This window comes from Erpetoichthys calabaricus, chromosome 9 (assembly GCF_900747795.2).
Source record: "Erpetoichthys calabaricus chromosome 9, fErpCal1.3, whole genome shotgun sequence".
Lineage (NCBI taxonomy): Eukaryota > Metazoa > Chordata > Cladistia > Polypteriformes > Polypteridae > Erpetoichthys > Erpetoichthys calabaricus.
This window is the reverse complement of record NC_041402.2, coordinates 18,994,063-19,012,051: the sequence shown is the minus strand read 5'-3', so window position 1 is coordinate 19,012,051 and position 17,989 is coordinate 18,994,063. Positions and strand designations below refer to the sequence as shown.

The 17,989-nt window shown below is 40.4% G+C and overlaps 1 protein-coding gene across 3 annotated transcripts in view; it reads left to right on the top strand.

Moving 5' to 3' along the window:
* LOC114657387 (astrotactin-2-like) overlaps window positions 1-17,989 on the top strand; it is a 2,479,169-nt gene that overhangs the window by 2,283,067 nt on the left and 178,113 nt on the right. For all 3 annotated transcript variants that reach the window (XM_028809185.2, XM_051931934.1, XM_028809183.2), the window contains one exon: window positions 1,513-1,654. In XM_028809185.2, coding sequence (XP_028665018.1) covers window positions 1,513-1,654 — 142 coding nt within the window. The remainder of the gene's footprint in view (window positions 1-1,512; window positions 1,655-17,989) is intronic.

The window sequence follows — 17,989 nt, the reverse complement described above, 5'->3', positions numbered from 1 at the left end:
TATATAAATGTCTATGTGTGGAAGTGTGTGTGTCTGTCCAGTCCGGAAGTGAGAGGAGTTGGGGTAAGGGCTCTGCCTCCGAGGAAACAGAAAACGCGCTTAGCTGCAAATAACGCAAGCGAGGCCAACAACATCAGCAAAATGAAACCTCCGAAGAAAGACAAAGTCGCTTAGCCGCTAACATCGGCGACATGGTATCCCTTTTACTTTTCTTCCCGCCTCTAATACACAAGCGAGGCGAGCACATTGGCAAAAAGAATCCTCCTAAGAGAGAGACGCCCAGAGTAATTCCTTTCCATTACTTGACATTTCTACATTTCAATTTTCTTCTGATGATTTCAATAGTTTCTAGGACCCCAGGCTTTTTACACCACGGGCTTTCACAGCTAGTTTTATATATAAATGTCTGTGCGTGGAAGTGTGTGTGTCTGTCTGTCCGGCCCGGAAGTGAGAGGTGGAGTCGGGGTAAGGACTCTGCCTCCGAGGAAACAGAAAACGCGCTTAGCTGCTAATAACGCAAGTGAGGCGAGCACATCAACAAAATGAAACCTCTGAAGAAAGATAAAGTCGCTTAGCCACTAACATCGGTGACATGGTATCCCTTTAACTTTTCTTCCCGCCGCTAATACACAAGCGAGGCGAGCACATTGACAAAAAGAATCCTCCTTGGAGAGAGATGCCCAGAGTAATTCCTTTCAATTACTTGACATCTCTACATTTCAATTTTCTTCTGATGATTTCAATAGTTTCTAGGACTCTGGGCTTTTTACACCACAGGCTTTCACAGCTAGTTTTATATATAAACGTCTGCGTGTGGAAGTGTGTGTGTCTGTCTGTTCCGGCCCGGAAGTGAGCGGTGGAGTCGGGATAAGGTCTCCACCTTCGAGGAAACAGAACCTTGCTTAGCCGCTAGTAACACAAGCGAGGCGAGCACATCAACAAAATGGTATCCCTTTTACTTATCCTCCCGCTGCTAATACACAAGCGATGTGAGCACATCAGCAAAATGAAACCTCCTACGAGAGGGATGCCCAGAGTAGTTCCTTTCAATTACCTGACATCTCTAATCTTTTTTTTCTTCTGACGATTTCAATAGTATCTAGGACTCAGGGCTTTTTGCAGCCTAGACTTACACAGCTAGTATTTATATATATATCCCTTGCAGGTACGTAATTTCATATATGTGAAATAGAAATGTCCATTCCCTTTGTGGCACTACTGGATATGTAGTGTTCAAGAAGGGTGTTAGTCCAACAGGCTTTGCTCAGTAAATATTCACCTGACCATTTCTCTGCAATACAGTTCCCGGCTACCATCTTGAAAGCACTTTTCTTTAACATTCACTGTTGTCTTCAGGTACCTGATTGAGTAGTGAATTGAAGGAATTTTAATGTGTTCATTTTCTTGATGACTTTCAGAATTTTAGAGTTGGATTAGGTTTCCATGTAATGTGCTGTTGTGTAACTTATCACTTAAAGTTTACTTTTGTTTTCATCTTTTTATTCTCATCAGGGGAAGTAATAAGCTTTGCTGATGACCTTCTCTCAGGTCCTGGCTCTTCCTGTATAGTGGCGGGTAAACGTCATGGAGATTTTGGTCAGCCTCTTATCTACTCTTTAATCTTTAAGTGCCTGGAACCAGATAGCCTCTATAAGTAAGTGAACTCTTTCCTCTTATCTACTCTTTTGTTTTTTTAATTAAATGTTTAAAGTGATTTCATTGGAGTAGTTTGTTCTCAGATTTACAGAGTATGAATAATGTTGTATCTTAAATAATTATCACCTTCATTTCTGCGTATTACAATTTTACACGAAAAAGAAAAAAATAAACTTGGGGAAATAAGTAATGCAAACTAAATTGAAAAGAATTGTGGCCATTAAGAAAATTAAACACTGAACATCACATTAACGATCAGGATTGATGATGCGAGGCAGACCAGGCAGTCTACCACAATCTAAAAGTGAGATTTCAGTGATTTCGAAACTGGGGAAATAGTTAGACAGGACCTCCATTGATAAAGACTGCTCATCTAATCAGAAGCTAAGGTGATATTGACAGAACTGTTTAGACATATCTTGTGCCAGGAATAGCTGTGGACAAAAACATAAACCTTTTGATCATGATGGCTATGCATTAACTCAAACTTTGACTTAACACAGACAAGAAAATTAACTACAATAACAATCCGAGATGAGAGAGAGTCATTTCAACAAGAATAGTCTTATTGAGAACTTACAAAGGTATGCAAGGGTCAGGTGCATAAATCTGTTATTGCACCTATAAGTAGGATTTTGAGGATAAAGTGATGCATTAGAACATCAGAAACATTTAGACAAATCATTCAGCCCAAAAGAGCTCGCCAATGCTCTCCACCGAATTCCTCCAAGATAACATCAAGTCGAGTTTTGATTGACAGAAAAGTCCTACTCTCTACCAGACTGTCGGTAACTTGTATTTACGGTTCTCCGTGTGAATTTACTGTTTTGCTGAACTAATTTTAAAGTAACAGCACTTCTGCCCACTTTACTAATTCCTTTAGCTTGCTTCTGACTATGTTCTCCTCCCAGTCCTTATCATTCAAAGATACTGCCTCACCTCAAGTCCATATAATTACAAATAATCGTACAGGTATCAAGACTTCAAAATATAGAGATCAAGGAAAAACTGCAGCTGATCTCGTGAAACTCTAAATTTGGTATTTTTTAGATTTGGTTTATTTGATTTTGTTAGCGTCAACTAAAATGTTTGACTGATCTTCAAAACTTGGCCTTTTTACAGAAGCTCGTTAAATAAACAAATCGATACACACATACACTACAGTCGCAAACAGACACCAGAATGACTAAAACGAAAAAGGTCTGACTGTGCACTCACAGTCACATTGAGGCCTTGCTGCATAACAGTGTTTCTTAACACACTTCTACTATCTATCTATCTATCTATCTATCTATCTATCTATCTATCTATCTATCTATCTATCTATCTATCTATCTATCTATCTATCTATCTATCTATCTATCTATCTATCTATCTATCTATCTATCTATCATGCTGTTTAGCTAAACTAAATATACAACATACAGATGATGATGCTGTGCATTTGAATGCTGTCATCTGATAAATAAAGTTCTCAATTGACTTTTGAATATCGGTACTAAAATGATCTGTATTCTTTTTTTTTTATTGATTTTATTTGAAGAAAATAACATTACATACAATCAAGTCAAACTTAACTTAACCCCTGCCTAAGAGAAAGAGAGAAGAGCCAACAACAAGAGAAAATCTTTAAAAACAGCAAAGAAAGGAGAATATCCTTTTCCCCGAAACAATCTGTATTCTTATCCCTGTTTTATCATCTGGGTTCCAGTAGATTAAAAGCATAAATGCAGTTTGGAAAAAAAGGTTCCTAAAGAATGCTTTGCAAGGTCTTGGAAGAACATTTCGATCTTACAGTAATTAGTCTCATATATAGTGCAGCATGGAAGACGTGACGGTTGTAAACTATGATCCACTTCCTCTCGGCACATTAGTGGCCCATTAAAACATATAAAAATGGAATTCTGGTTGGATTCCAGACAAATGACTGATCTTTCCGAAGTAGTTTGTTTACCCAGGATAACCTTCAGCTAAGTGCTAAGGCTTTGTGCATTACTGTTTGAAGTATTCAGTGTCACGGGACAGCAATAAGAAAATGAGAGAGTAAAGAAATTGAATATAAGCAACGGAGACCAACATTTGCCAAACATTTCAATATTTTATTTTAATAGAGTTGCAAACGCAATAATTCAGAACACATTTGCTTCAAAAGACTCAAATTCCTTTCTTTCTTCTTTTTTCAGTTTTGGCCAAAATTCACTATCGGTAACAAATCTGGCATTTTTATTGTTGATATAAATCATTTACCTTAAGATTAACATATTTAACTCAAAAGACCGGCATGAAAGAAAACCCTGGAATGTTTCAGTGTGTAGTTTAAAGCTGTAATCACGTTCTATAGACTCCCTTGAACCTTGTACCAGTCTTTCTGTGAAATCCTGATGACTCTCATAGTATTTTCCCAACAATTTGTGTCATAGGTTTTCATGTCTTATTGTGATTTATAAAAATTACTTATGAACGTTTTGAAATCACTTACTTTTCTTTTTCTCTGGTGCCTCCTTATTCACCAGCATGACAAATATATATGATATTACGTTCGACTCGTCTTGATGTCTAGTTATGCAAGACATCAAGCTTTTTGGGGAGTCCCCCTTATTTTTGTCTTTCTATGACCAAAAAGCCCTAATATTTGGTCATTATTGCACCATATTTTGTGCAGGAAATCATACCTTATGTTAAAGAATAAAGTAATAGGGGTCCTCAGCAAAAATAATGAGTTGAAGTTGTGCATGTCACATCACATAACCCCAGGAGTTCACCCCCTAGTGGAATGCTTACTTACTCCATTTCAATAAACTTTGTGAAAATGAGAATCACTAATATACAGTGGTGTGAAAAACTATTTGCCCCATTCCTGATTTCTTATTCTTTTGCATGTTTGTCACACAAAATGTTTCTGATCATCAAACACATTTAACCATTAGTCAAATATAACACAAGTAAACACAAAATGCAGTTTGTAAATGGTGGTTTTTATTATTTAGGGAGAAAAAAAAATCCAAACCTACATGGCCTTGTGTGAAAAAGTAATTGCCCCCTGAACCTAATAACTGGTTGGGCCACCCTTAGCAGCAATAACTGCAATCAAGCGTTTGCGATAACTTGCAATTAGTCTTTTACAGTGCTCTGGAGGAATTTTGGCCCACTCATCTTTGCAAAATTGTTGTAATTCAGCTTTATTTGAGGGTTTTCCAGCATGAACCGCCTTTTTAAGGTCATGCCATAGCATCTCAATTGGATTCAGGTCAGGACTTTGACTAGGCCACTCCAAAGTCTTCATTTTGTTTTTCTTCAACCATTCAGAGGTGGATTTGCTGGTGTGTTTTGGGTCATTGTCCTGTTGCAGCACCCAAGATCGCTTCAACTTGAGTTGACGAACAGATGGCCGGACATTCTCCTTCAGGATTTTTTGGTAGACAGTAGAATTCATGGTTCCATCTATCACATGGTTGAGTAACGGTGCTGATGAAAAAAACGCACAGAATCCATTAACTCTAGTTTTGTGGAACGCTATTTTGATATTTAAAATAAAATCAAAATTAAAAATAAAATAAAATATAGGTAATAATAATTTTAAAAAAAAGTTTCAATGATCCAGGTAGGTGATAGGAAAAATATCTGGGGCGAAGTGTGAGGAGCAAAATGTGATGAGCAAAATGTGGGGGGCAACTTTTCCGGATCCCCTCCTAAATCCTTGAGCATCTCACTATCATGGAATGTCAGCCCTGCCATCCTGCAAGAAAACCTCATTTCTGCCACTTGTACACGCATCTCATTTTTTCTGTCATTACCCACAACTCGTCACCATGGTTAAGAACAGGGATGGAATCAACTGGTAAACCGAGAGATTTGTCTTTCTACTCAGCTCCCGCTTCACCACCACAGAACACTACAGCTCCCACAAAATTACTGCCACTGTTGCGATTCACTTGTCAATCTCAGATTCTTTTTTTCCATCGCTCACTAATAAAATCCTGAGATGCTTGAACTCCTCCACCAAGGGAGGAGAGAACATTAAACTCTTTTCCAACCTCACACTTGGAGATATTGATCCTTATCCCGACCTCCTCTCGCTCTGCAAGGATCATTCGAGTGCCACTCAAAGGTCATAGTCAGATGAGGCAAAGGGGATAATATCATCTGCATAAATCAACGATGGTACATTTAGACTCTCTAAATAAACACCCTCTCATCCTCTAGCAAAAATGTATTTGACACAAAAAAAATTGACACCATGGTGTCCCATTTCGCAACATCTAGCGTACTTTTATCTCCTCTAGTTCAACCGTTAATTACCCACTTATACATGAGGTTGTTTGTGTATGTTGCAAAAAACCCACAAGTCAATCAAAAGTAATAATGGTATTTGTACATACACAAAAATGTCTTCTTTTAAATAAATCACAAGTAAGCCCGTGATTCGCTAGCAAATCGGAAATCCAAGAATGGCAATCAATTTCTGCGTGATGAAATATCATGGAGGGTATATGCGGTGGTGTGGGCGGTCGCGTCCGGGCGGCTGTACAACCTGGCATGCACGCTTTACCTCAGGTTTAGTTCACAGGTCATAGGCATGGTAAAGTTTCCATTTAATTTAATAACCCTATTTGAAATAAAGCGGTTTCTTTGTGTGGGCGCCTTCGTTCATTGTTTGTATCCATACGGGCTCGTGTTTGTATTACTAATCGTTGAGCTCCCTCCATTTGGATACGTGCCTCCTTTGCCTGTGCTGTGTCGAAAGCGCGTTGTGGGCATGCTCGTTCATTGTCCGGGCGGCTGTACAACCTGGCGTGCACGCTTTACCTCAGGTTTAGTTCACAGGTCATAGGCATGGTAAAGTTTCCATTTAACTGAATAACATTATTTGAACTAAAGCGGTTTCTTTGTGTGGGCGCCTTCGTTCATTAAGTCTAGTTTACAGGATGTGTTGTTTGGGCGCCACCCACTGACTCTGGGAATCTGTCGCGTTCTGGCAAGCCGCTGCATTTGACCCTACAGGTTGTGTTGTTTGGGTGCTCACAGGTTGTGTTGTTTGGGCACCATCTACTGACTCTGGGAAGCCGCCGCGTTTTGGGAAGCCGCTGCGTTTGACTCTGGGGCGGGCGCCACGGTGCAGTACGCATGCGCCTCGGAGGCAGTACGCATGCGCCTCGGTGCGTCCGCCGTGCATAAATTAACTGTGGTTTAGTAAGATAGATATGTTTCTGTATTGTCTGCTCACTTCCAATATTAAAATATGCAATTTGCACACATATACCCCAAGGCGAGCAGCGCATCACAGCTGAATTAGTCCGCTTCCATCAAGTATCCCTCCTATGTCGAGTGAACGACTCATTACCATTGGATATCTGGGGTTCAGAGCCTTCCCATGATGTATAGTTGTCTGTGATTGGTTATTTGTACTACAGTGCATGTCATAGCTGTGCGTAAAGGTCAAAAGATATAATGCCTATGTAACTGCTCATCTTTACGCACCATTTTACATCGTTACCCACAAAGCTTGACTCAGATTCTGAACAAAGTTTTGACTTTATTGAGAATGACAAGCTTGATGAAGAGCGGAGTGGTGGCTCTGAGGCTAGGGATATGCACTGGCAATCGGAAGGTTGCCGGTTCGAATCCCATCAATGCCAAAAGGGACTCTGCTCTGTTGGGCCCTTCAGCAAGGTCCTTAACCTGCAATTGCTGAGCGCTTTGAGTAGTGAGAAAAGAGCTATATAAATGCAAAAAATTATTATTAACTCAAAGCTATGTTGGATTTTTTAAATACTGCTTAGAATGACTTTGAAGCGTCACGACATGCACTTTTACAGGTCAAGCATCATGGGTTCAATTGCCATACCTGAAGGCTATCTGTTATTTTTCTGAGCAGTACTCTTCCAATTTCAGTGTCGAGTACAGGCAGTGTTTCTTAGTGTACTGAAGAGGAATTGTTATGCTATATGTGTTCTTCTCAAACTTTCAAATGAGGAAGATCGAAAGTCGCTGTATCGTGCCGCTTGCATAGCTATGTCGCAAGCATATAAGAGAAAAAAAGTTTCAGATAGTGACTTGTTCACAGTATAATCCCCCCACCTCCCCTCCATCGAAGGCATAGACAGAGATGTGAATTATTTTTTTATCTTTTTTCACAATTACGAAAGAGAAATAAAATCAAACAGTGGCAAGGTGGGACAGGGAGGTTGATGGGCTCATGATTAGAAATGGGATTAAAAAGGCCATGTCAATCCTTTTTAGTTACATCACAGGGACAAAGTGGGGTGGTAAATTGTACAGTGAACTTGTCTCACATGCTCAAGAGCTGGCGACAGCCTCCTGCGACTCAAAAGTGGCTGAGAAACACTGGTTATGGTGTCTGTGTGACAAGCTCTGTGCTCAGATCTGCCTGTTTACCTGCCCAGCAGAGGCATTGTCTCCTCTACCATAACCCAGCACTGAAACAGGCTGGTATGAAATGTGCGTATGTACTTGGTTTACTAAAGAAAATAAATTAATAACGCGCTGCACCTCTGTAGGGCAACTGCAACAGAAGGCAGGAGAAGATGGGTGAATTGCAGCACAAAAACCCATATCTAGTGTATAAAATGTAAGTTTCCTCTGTGTCTGGAGGTAAACAAAATTGTTTTAATAACTGGCATGAATAATAATACTTTAAACTACACACTGAGTGTATAGCTGTATGTATTGTGACCACCAGGGGCGCGCCAGCTCCCCAACACCAGAATCAAAAGACACCGGGCACAAGTTTAGCACAACACAAGGCATTTATTTAGTGGGAAACGTTTCCCACCAGCACCAAGCACAATACAGAAACACAGAATAAAGCACAATATAATAAACCACAGCACTTTGTCTCTTGTCTCTGTCACAGCCTCCTCCACTCCTTCTCATGCAAGCGTCGTCCTCTCCCTCTTGACTCTGGCTCCCTGAATGAAGGCTAGCAGCTTCTTATATTCTGAATCCCAGGAGTACTTCCACTGTCACATTATTGTGGCCTGGAAACGTACTTTTGTGGAAGGCAGGAACCCTATGTAAAAGGGCTCAGTAGTTCCTGCAGCACCTCCTGGTGGCACCCCTAGAATCCAACACGGCTGACACGACAAATACCAATTCTCATATAGCTCTGTGGGAATCCGAGGTGCCGTTACACCCCAGGGGGAGCTGCGAAATAGCAGCTTGGGGGAGATAGCAGCCTTCATAAGCCATCTTCTCTTGTCCTTCCATTAAGGAGGCGACCCGGCCAGGTAACGAATCCCCACAGTATATAGTTACTGTAGAAATTGTTTAGCTGTTGCTTCAGAGTATGATATAAAGTGTTTGTCTGTATATGTATTTTTTTTCTACTGCAACACTTGTTTTGAGTGATTGTTTAGATGCAAGAGAGTCATTTATTTTTTGTGTACAAAGCAGTATAACTTTGCAATGCCATGGGATATGCAATCTAAACTTGGCTAGGGATGGGAATTGATAAGATTTTCACGATTCCGATTCCATTTTCGATTCTGTTTAACAATTCGATTCTTTATCGATTCTACTATCGATTCTTATTTTTAAAAAAGGAGAACACATGGGTCGATTAGCTTAGAACTTTGTTTTATATCTTTGAACAAGATAGACATTTAGGAGTAGCATGACCTTACAAACCCAACAGTGAGATCTTAAGAGATCCACAGCCTACGGCTCCTCGATGGGGTGCCACGGGGTCCCCAGAAAAAAATGTGTAAATGTAAAATAATAATAAAATAAATATTCTTCTGTAGCAATAACAAAGTATAACATAAATTATTCTGTGGCAATTACACAAGAATGTCCAGTAATATTTACACTCTCCTTTTTAAAAGTATATATGAGCTGAGCACTCAAAAATAAAACTACATCAGCCAACAACAAATACAATCAACTCAAGTCCAATGAACTGTGCACAGTGCAATTCTGCAACCATCAACTATTTTGACAGCTACATCCATGTTGGCCGCATTATCAACAGTGGCTGCCACAACCTTGTCTTTGATACCATACTCCTCCAAGATCTCATCAGTCTCCTCTGCTACAGCTGTCCCTGTCTGTGTGTGGTACACTGGTTTGGTTTTGAGGACTTTTTCTTGAGCCTGGCCATTCCTGACATAATGCAGCGTTACTGTGAGGTAATGATCTTGACTAAAACTTGCCCATCCATCTGCAGTGACGGCTGCCTTCAACACATGTTTCAGCTCAGAAATGGAAACGGATGAAACATCCGGTAAGAGGAGAACACGCAAATTTGACATTCCCTGACTTAGCCTACAATTAAACACATTCACTTACCGAAAATCGGGGGCATCTACTGTGGCAAATGGGTGCAAGCCTTTTACCACACACTGCTCGGTGACATTCGTCTATCCTGGCCTGTGTCATTTTACTTTTCCCCGCCTCTGTGAAAGGAGAAGCTACCGGTAGACTGCAGCGAGAACTGCCAGCATCTGAGACAGCCAGACTCTGTCTGTCTCTCTCGTCATGGTCATCTAAATGCAATGCACAGTAATAGCAGGTTTTGCAATAAGGCAAATCGCGCTAACATAATATGCAATGTTAGTTGATTAGTTACCTGCCGTATTAACGGGAGAGGACCTGCAAACGTTACCGCTGCTGCTGGGTTGAGATTCACTAGTCCGGAGCGGATCAAAAACACAACATTCATTTAAGGTTATCGCGTGTTTTGTGTGCAAATGCTTTTGCATATTCGTAGTGTTTCCTCCCTTTGATGAAATATCTACTTTGCAAGTATTGCAAGTTGCCCTGTTGTCATCCTTTCTCGTAAAGTATAACCAAACTTTTCAGCATTTGTGCCACTTAGGCGCCATGTTTCCTGCTGGGTAAATGACGCTACGCAATGCGGTGACGTCATTCGAGGCGACTGGAATTGATAGGGGAATCGTTTGCAAAAATGGCAAACAATTCCAAGGAATTGAAACAGTGGGAACCGGTTCTTGTTTCGATTCCCATCCCTAATGATGGCTGACAGATTGGGGCACAAAAGAAGTTTCACTCCAGGCTTGTGCATCATGAAATGTCTTGGTTATGCACTGTAAAATCCAGTTTTTTGGAGAGAAATCCCTTTTTTGTATTTTATTTTTGTGTTTTATTGATATAAGTGTAAACAAAAGTTTTTAATCATGCAAATACTTTTATTGCGTTGTGCCCTCCCCCATCATAACCTGTCATCTATGGGAGAGGAGCAAAAGCTTTAGATCTGTCAAAAATTTCAATCTCCGGTTTTCGACAAATCTCGATGTTTTAGGGTCCCCTGATAGCGTGACGATGATGGGTGTGTGTCTGTCTGTGTTACAGTTTCTTGAAGACAGTCTCGAGCTAAAATGGCTGGACAGAAAAATACCAAACTCGAAATTTAAGCCTGTTATGAGATGACGATATGCTGATTAGTTTTTAAGCCAAATCGTGTAAGAGAAAAAGGCACTCTAGAGGAACCCTCAAATACCGTAATTCTGCAATTGATTATGAATTCTTCTTGTCAATTGCTATCGTAATGACCTATTTTATGACCAGAAAGATCAGCGGTAAATAATTACTGAAATGTTATAGAATAATTTGGGTAACTATTCGGCCTACTGATGCTCACGTCCAAAACTTTTTTTTAATTTGAAGTGTTGTACTTACTACTCTCCAGCCATTTACAACTCCTTTATTACAATACATGAATAATAGTCATTTATTTTTGGGTATATAATTTAGGTGAAATAATGCCCAAAGCACCTTAATGTTTTAGGGTTAATGGACAAATATTGTTGGTTTCCATTTATGTTAATCTGTTTCTACTTTGTTTTCTATGTGCTATAACAAATCTATATCTTGATATGGACTAATTCTGTATTTATTAATTAGTATATTCTATACTAGCATTTTATCTAAGAATTTGCCCCAGCGTTCTACACCTACACCAAGTGAAGAGCGCTATACAAAAAATGCATCGTAATGACATGCTAACCTAAATATCCCATGACTGTAGTGCCTATTCAAAACAAATAAGAACAAATTGCACTGATTGTGAGGTTGCCGTGATACTGGTAAAACAAAAATTGCATATATAAAAATAAACAAATAACCAAAAAACAAACCTGCAAGATATTACTTGTACAATTCTGACCTGATCTTGTTTCTCTTTGCATTTCTTTCCATACAGCTCTTTTTAATTTTCTTGTCTATAACTGATTATATTTTTCACTTTATTTTATTGCAAATTTCAAACTGCTTCTTGTATTTCATTAGATTTTGACCGAGTTGAAATATTGTTAACATTTTGCTCTGAAAAACATCTCCATTAAACACCCGTATGTTGAAAGGCACTGTCGCAGCATATAAAATGTGAAACATTAAATATTTCTCATGTTTTCAGTGTATATACAGTGTTGCAGTGAATGTCATAATTATCAAATATTCTTTGTTCTCTCCTATTTACATTTTTTATCCCTCTCTCTTGACCTCAGTTACGTTGCTTGCCAACAGTTAGTAAAACATTTACTGGAAATAATATGGAAGTTATTGAGAATGCAAAATTGTTTAACCTTTAGCCATACTACCAGAGAAACATTGAAATAATTGTGACACCAGTCAGCATTTGTGTCTAAATCAAAATATTTGGGCTTGAATTTTTTTTCCAGTTTTCAAAGGATATTTCTGCTAAATGCGTATTATCATTGGACTCGTTTTAACCACAAGAAGTGCTTGTGTTGCATCCCAAGTGATGTACTATTCTGGCAAGCCTGAAACCCTGGATTGCCTTCAACTTACTAAAACAATATATTTTGGAAGGTTTCTTCCTTCAGTCTAAATGTATTTCTTAGGTTGTCAATTTAGGGGAAAGAGCTGGACCTAAATGAGCTACTTGGTTATGCCTGCTGTAAGCAACTTGATAATTTTTTCCAGAAAAGCTGCTAACTAATTTCACATTTTCTCTTGTTTAATAGGCACTTTGTCTTCCATATGTCCCAGGATTAGACAAGCAAAAATAACTGCCGTTAAAATAGGATTTTAAAAGGTGACTAATGAAACATGGTATTTCAGAACAGTGTCAGGAAGCCATTTAGAAGGCTAAAAGAATGTCAGGTTATATAGTGCCCTTGATGTGTGGAGTACAAGTCCAAGGAGGTTCTGATCAAGCTTTATAACACACTGGCGAGGCCTCATCTGAAGTACTGGGTGCAGTTTTGGTCCTCAGGCTACAAAAAGGACACACACTATATGGACAAAGTATTGGGACACACCTCTTAAGTATCGAATTCAGGGGTTTCAATCAGACCCATTGCCACAGACGTATACAACGAAGAACCTAGCCATGCTGTCTTCAACATTTGTGAAACAGAATGGCTGGTTCTGAAGAGATCAGTGACATCAAGTGTAGTACTGTGATAGGATGTCACCTTTGCAATAAGACAGTTCATGAAATTTCATCCCTGCTGGATATTCCAAAGTCAACTGTAAGTCGCATTATTGGAAAGTGGAAGTGTTTAGGAACAACAGCAACTCAGCCACAAAATGGAAGACCACGTAAAGTCACAGATTGGGGTTCAATGACTACTAAGGTGCCTGGTGCATAAAAGTCTCCAAAGCTGTGCTGATTCCACAGCCAAAGAGTTCCCAACCTCCACTGACATTAATGCAAGCACAAAAACTGTGTGGTGGGAGCTTCATGGAATGGGTTTCCATGGCCGAGCAGCTGGATGCAAGCTTCACATCACCAAGTCCAATGCCAAGTGTTTGAGAGAATGGTGGGAACAAGTTCTATGGAGTGACGAATCACGCTTCTCTGTTTGGCAGTCAAATGGGCGAGTCTGGGTTTTGGCAGATGCTGGGAGAATGTCACCTGCATGACTGCATTGTGCCAGCTTTGAAGTTTGGTGGTGGAGGGATGATGGTGTGGGACTGTTTCTCAGGATTTGGGCTCGGCCCCTTATTTCTAGTAATGGGCAATGTTAATGCTTCAACATACCAAGACATTTTGGAGAACGCTAAGTTTCCAACTTTGTGGAAACAGTTTGGGGAATGCCCTTTTCTATTCCAGCAGGACTGTGACCCAGTGCACAAAGCAAAGTCCATAAAGACATGGTTGGATGAGTTCAGTGTGGAAGAACTTGAGTGGCCCTGACCTCAACCCCGTTGAACACCTTTGGGATGAACTGGAGCAGAGATCGCGAACCAAGCCTTCTTGTCCAACATCAGTACCTGACCTCATGAATGCTCTACAGAATGAATGGGCACAAATTCCCACAAAAACACTCTGAAATCTTGTGGAGAGACTTTCAAGAAGAGTGGAAGCTCTTACAGCTGCAAAGGGGGGATCAACTCCATACTAAACTCGATGTATTTGAATGCAATGGCATTAAAGTCCCTGTAGGTTTAATGGTCAGGCGTCCCAATACTTGTGTCCAAATAGTGTAGCAGGGCTAGAAAAAGTCCAGAGAAGAACGACTAGGCTGATTCCAGAACTACAGAGGATGAGTTATGAGGAAAGATTAAAAGAGCTGAGCCTTTTTAGTTTAAGCAAAAGGAGATTAATAGGGGACCTGATTGAAGTATTTAAAATTATGAAGGGAATTAGTCCAGTGGATTGAGACTGTGACTTTAAAATGAGTTCATCAAGAACACAGGGACACAGCTGGAAACGAGTTTGGATTAATGCACCATTATGGAGGTAGTGTTTGCTGCATGGGAGAACTTGAGACCTGACAGATGCACGTTTCAGCATTTCCTCTTGGTGTTATAAAAAGGAACTTCAATGGCATGTGACAGTGACCAACATGACTACTTACATGTTGATTGCAGCTTAAGGATCTAGTCTAGAGTATAATTAAGAAGAAAGGACACACCAGTGATCTCAGTATTCACAAAGGGACTGGTATACTAAGGAAGACCTTCTCTGCTGATGACTGAAGAATCCTCACTATGGTCAAGAAAAAGCCCCAAACGCCTGTTCAACAGAACAGAAACAGGCTTCAGGTGGCATATGTGTGTGCGTCAGAGACGACTATCAGCAGAACACTTCATGAACAGAAATACAGAGGTCACACTGCAAGATGCAAACCACTAGATAAGCACAAAAACAGGATGGCCAGATTAAAGTTTGCCAAAAAAGGACTTCAAAGAGCCTGCAGGATTCTGGGAAAATGTCTTGTGGACAGATGAGACAAAGATGAACCTGATCAGAGTGATGGCAATAGCAAAGAAGGAACTGCCCAAGACGCAAAGCAGACCACCTCATGTTTTAAACATGGTGGAGAGGGCGTTATTCTTTGAGCAAGTATGGCTGCCAGCGGTCGTGACACACTTCTCTTTACTGATGATGGAACTCCTGACGACACTGGCACATTCTGAGCTGTATAGAGACATCTGATCTGCTCAAGTTCCAGTAAATGCCTCCAAACAAAATGAACGGTGTTTCATTCTGCAACAAGATACTGATCCAAACATACTACTGAAGCAACACAGGAGCTTTACAATGCTAAAAAATGGAAAAGTCTTCAACGGCTAAGCCAGTCATCTCATTTAAATCCAACTGAACAGGCTTTCCATATCCATCCATCCATTTTCCAACCCGCTGAATCCGAACACAGGGTCACGGGGGTCTGCTGGAGCCAATCCCAGCCAACACAGGGCACAAGGCAGGGAACCAATCCCGGGCAGGGTGCCAACCCACCGCAGGACACACACAAACACACCCACACACCAAGCACACACTAGGGCCAATTTAGAATCTCCAATCCACCTAACCTGCATGTCTTTGGACTGTGGGAGGAAACCGGAGGGCCCGGAGGAAACCCACGCAGACACGGGGAGAACATGCAAACTCCACGCAGGGAGGACCCGGGAAGTGAACCCGGGTCCCGGCTTTCCATATACTGAAGAAAAAACTTAAGGGGACAGGCCCCCGAAACAAGCAGGAGCTGAAGATGGCTGCATTAGAAGCCTGGCAGAGCAGCACCAGAGAAGACCCTCAGCACCTGGTGATGTCTATGAGTCGTAGACTTCAAGCAGTCATTATATGCAAAGGATACGCGACAAAGTCCTAAATATGATGGCTTTAATAGATCTGCCATTGCTGTGTCCAAACATTATGGTTCCCTAAAATGGGGGGACAGTGTAGAAGAAGTATTGTGTGACAGAAATAAAATGAAAGTCTGCAATATGTACTTCAGTCACGTCTGAATTGTTTGATTTGTAATTTTAAGCTGTGGAGCAGACTGTGGGGTAAATCAAGGAAAAATGTGTCTCTGTCCCAAACCTCATGGAGTGCACTGTAAGTAAAACATTGACATGTATAAATTTTAAATGTTATATTTGGCGATTCAAACAAAGATTAGAATTTATTGCATATGATAATAGATACAGTAAGTTATAAGGCTTTAACATGCTTTAACAGTCAGGTGTTCTTTATCTAAAGCTAATGCAGATTTTCATTGGAGCCAGTTTGTTTTTAAATGACTAATTACTTTCTTTCATTAATTCCCTTGTTCATTTGGGGGGCTATGTGTAATGGACGTAAGAGTAGTGGCTTCCATTTATTATGAACACCTGCCCACATTTTAAACTTTGTTGTATTTTGTTATTGTAGGCTCCTTATCTTCCTAATATCTCAGCAAATGAACATCTTTTATGAAGCACAAATTCTGTTTTTTGTCTGTTTCAGAATACTTTGTTCCCATGCCCTTTAAGTCTTGTCTGTATATTTTTAATATGGTTGGGTGAGTTGAAATGCCACTCACACTTACAGACCCATCCATGTGTGGGAAAGGTGATGTTAGTGCCATTGTTATCAACAAACTTGTAAATGTTTTTAGCCTTTATCTCTTATTTTACGTAGTGTATTACGTCTAATAGCCAATTAAACACAGGAAGACTCCTGATGCTATTATCTGTAGAGGACGTTAAAGTCTGTGAGCTTTCCAGTTTCTATCATTAAGGTCAAAGACTGCATAGGAAAATGTCTGCTTAGTGGTATCTGAGAATATTATTCATCAAAGTTTCTCACTTACTTTTTGACTATTGGAATTTAAAAAATTATGTATTGTGAAATGATACGCTCTGATACTTCAAAAAGGTTCGGGGCAGTCACCCGTATACATGAATAAAGGCTGCAACAAGTGAAAATTGAAGGTACAGTATTGTACAGATTGAGTCCACAACAGAGCTGATTCACAGAAGTAAGTTAGCTAGGTTTTAAGGCAAGGCAAGGGGAAGTGATGTCATCTCGTCCAAAAATGGAAGTGACATCATTGGGTCCGGAACCAGAAGTGATGTCAGAGGTTCCAGGCAGAATTTCCAGTGTTTAGTCTGCAGGGATAAAAATAAACACTGAAATATCACATTGACACAAACAAGCAGACCCATGGCTATGATGTTTGACATTTCTCTCAGGTGCAACCCATTCTTGTTGATCATCACTGGGATATTTCAAAACCTTGTTTGGAGTCCACCTGTGATTAATGCAGTTGATCGGACATGATCTGGAGAAGCACGCGCCTGTCTATAGAGTGTCTCGCAGATGCCATGAGGTCAAAGAAGTTACCTGCAGAGCTTAGAATCAGGATTGCGTCAAGACACCGATCTCAGGAAGGCGACAAAAAGAAAGAAGGTTCCCAAGTGCACAGTTTCCTCAATAATTCCTAAATAAAATAAGTCTGGAACAACTATGACTCTTTCTAGAGCTGAGTTGCCTGGCCAATCTGAACATTTGGGAGAGAAGGGCCTTGGGAAGGGAGGTGACCAGGCACCTGATGTTCACTCTAGCTGAGCTCCAGAGAACCTGTGTGCAGATGAATGAAACTTCCAAAAGAACAACCATCCCTGTAACACATCAGTAATCTGGGCTTTATGAAGGAGTTGGTGGACATGAAAGCTCACTTGGAGTTAGCCAAAAAGGTACCCAAAGGAATCTTACACTATGAGAAACAACATTCTCTGGCCTGATGAAACAAGATTGAATTGTTCAGTGTCAATTCTAAGCATTACATCATTACTGCTCACCACCTGTGCTGTGCCATTCCAACGATGAAGCATGGTGGTGGCAAGCATCATGCTGTGTGGTTGTTTTTAAGTGGCAGGGACTAGTTAGGGATGTGGGAAAGCCAAACGGAGCAAAGAACAGAGGTATTCTTAATGAAAACCAGCAAAGACAACACAGGAATGGCTTATGGTCAACTCTGCGAATGTTATTGACTGGCCTAGACACAGCCTAGACTTAAACCCAATTGAACGTCTCTGTAGAGTCTTGAAACTAACGTTCCATCTTGCTTGAAAGGATCTGCACAAAAGAATGGCAGAGAAATTCTAAAATCCAGGC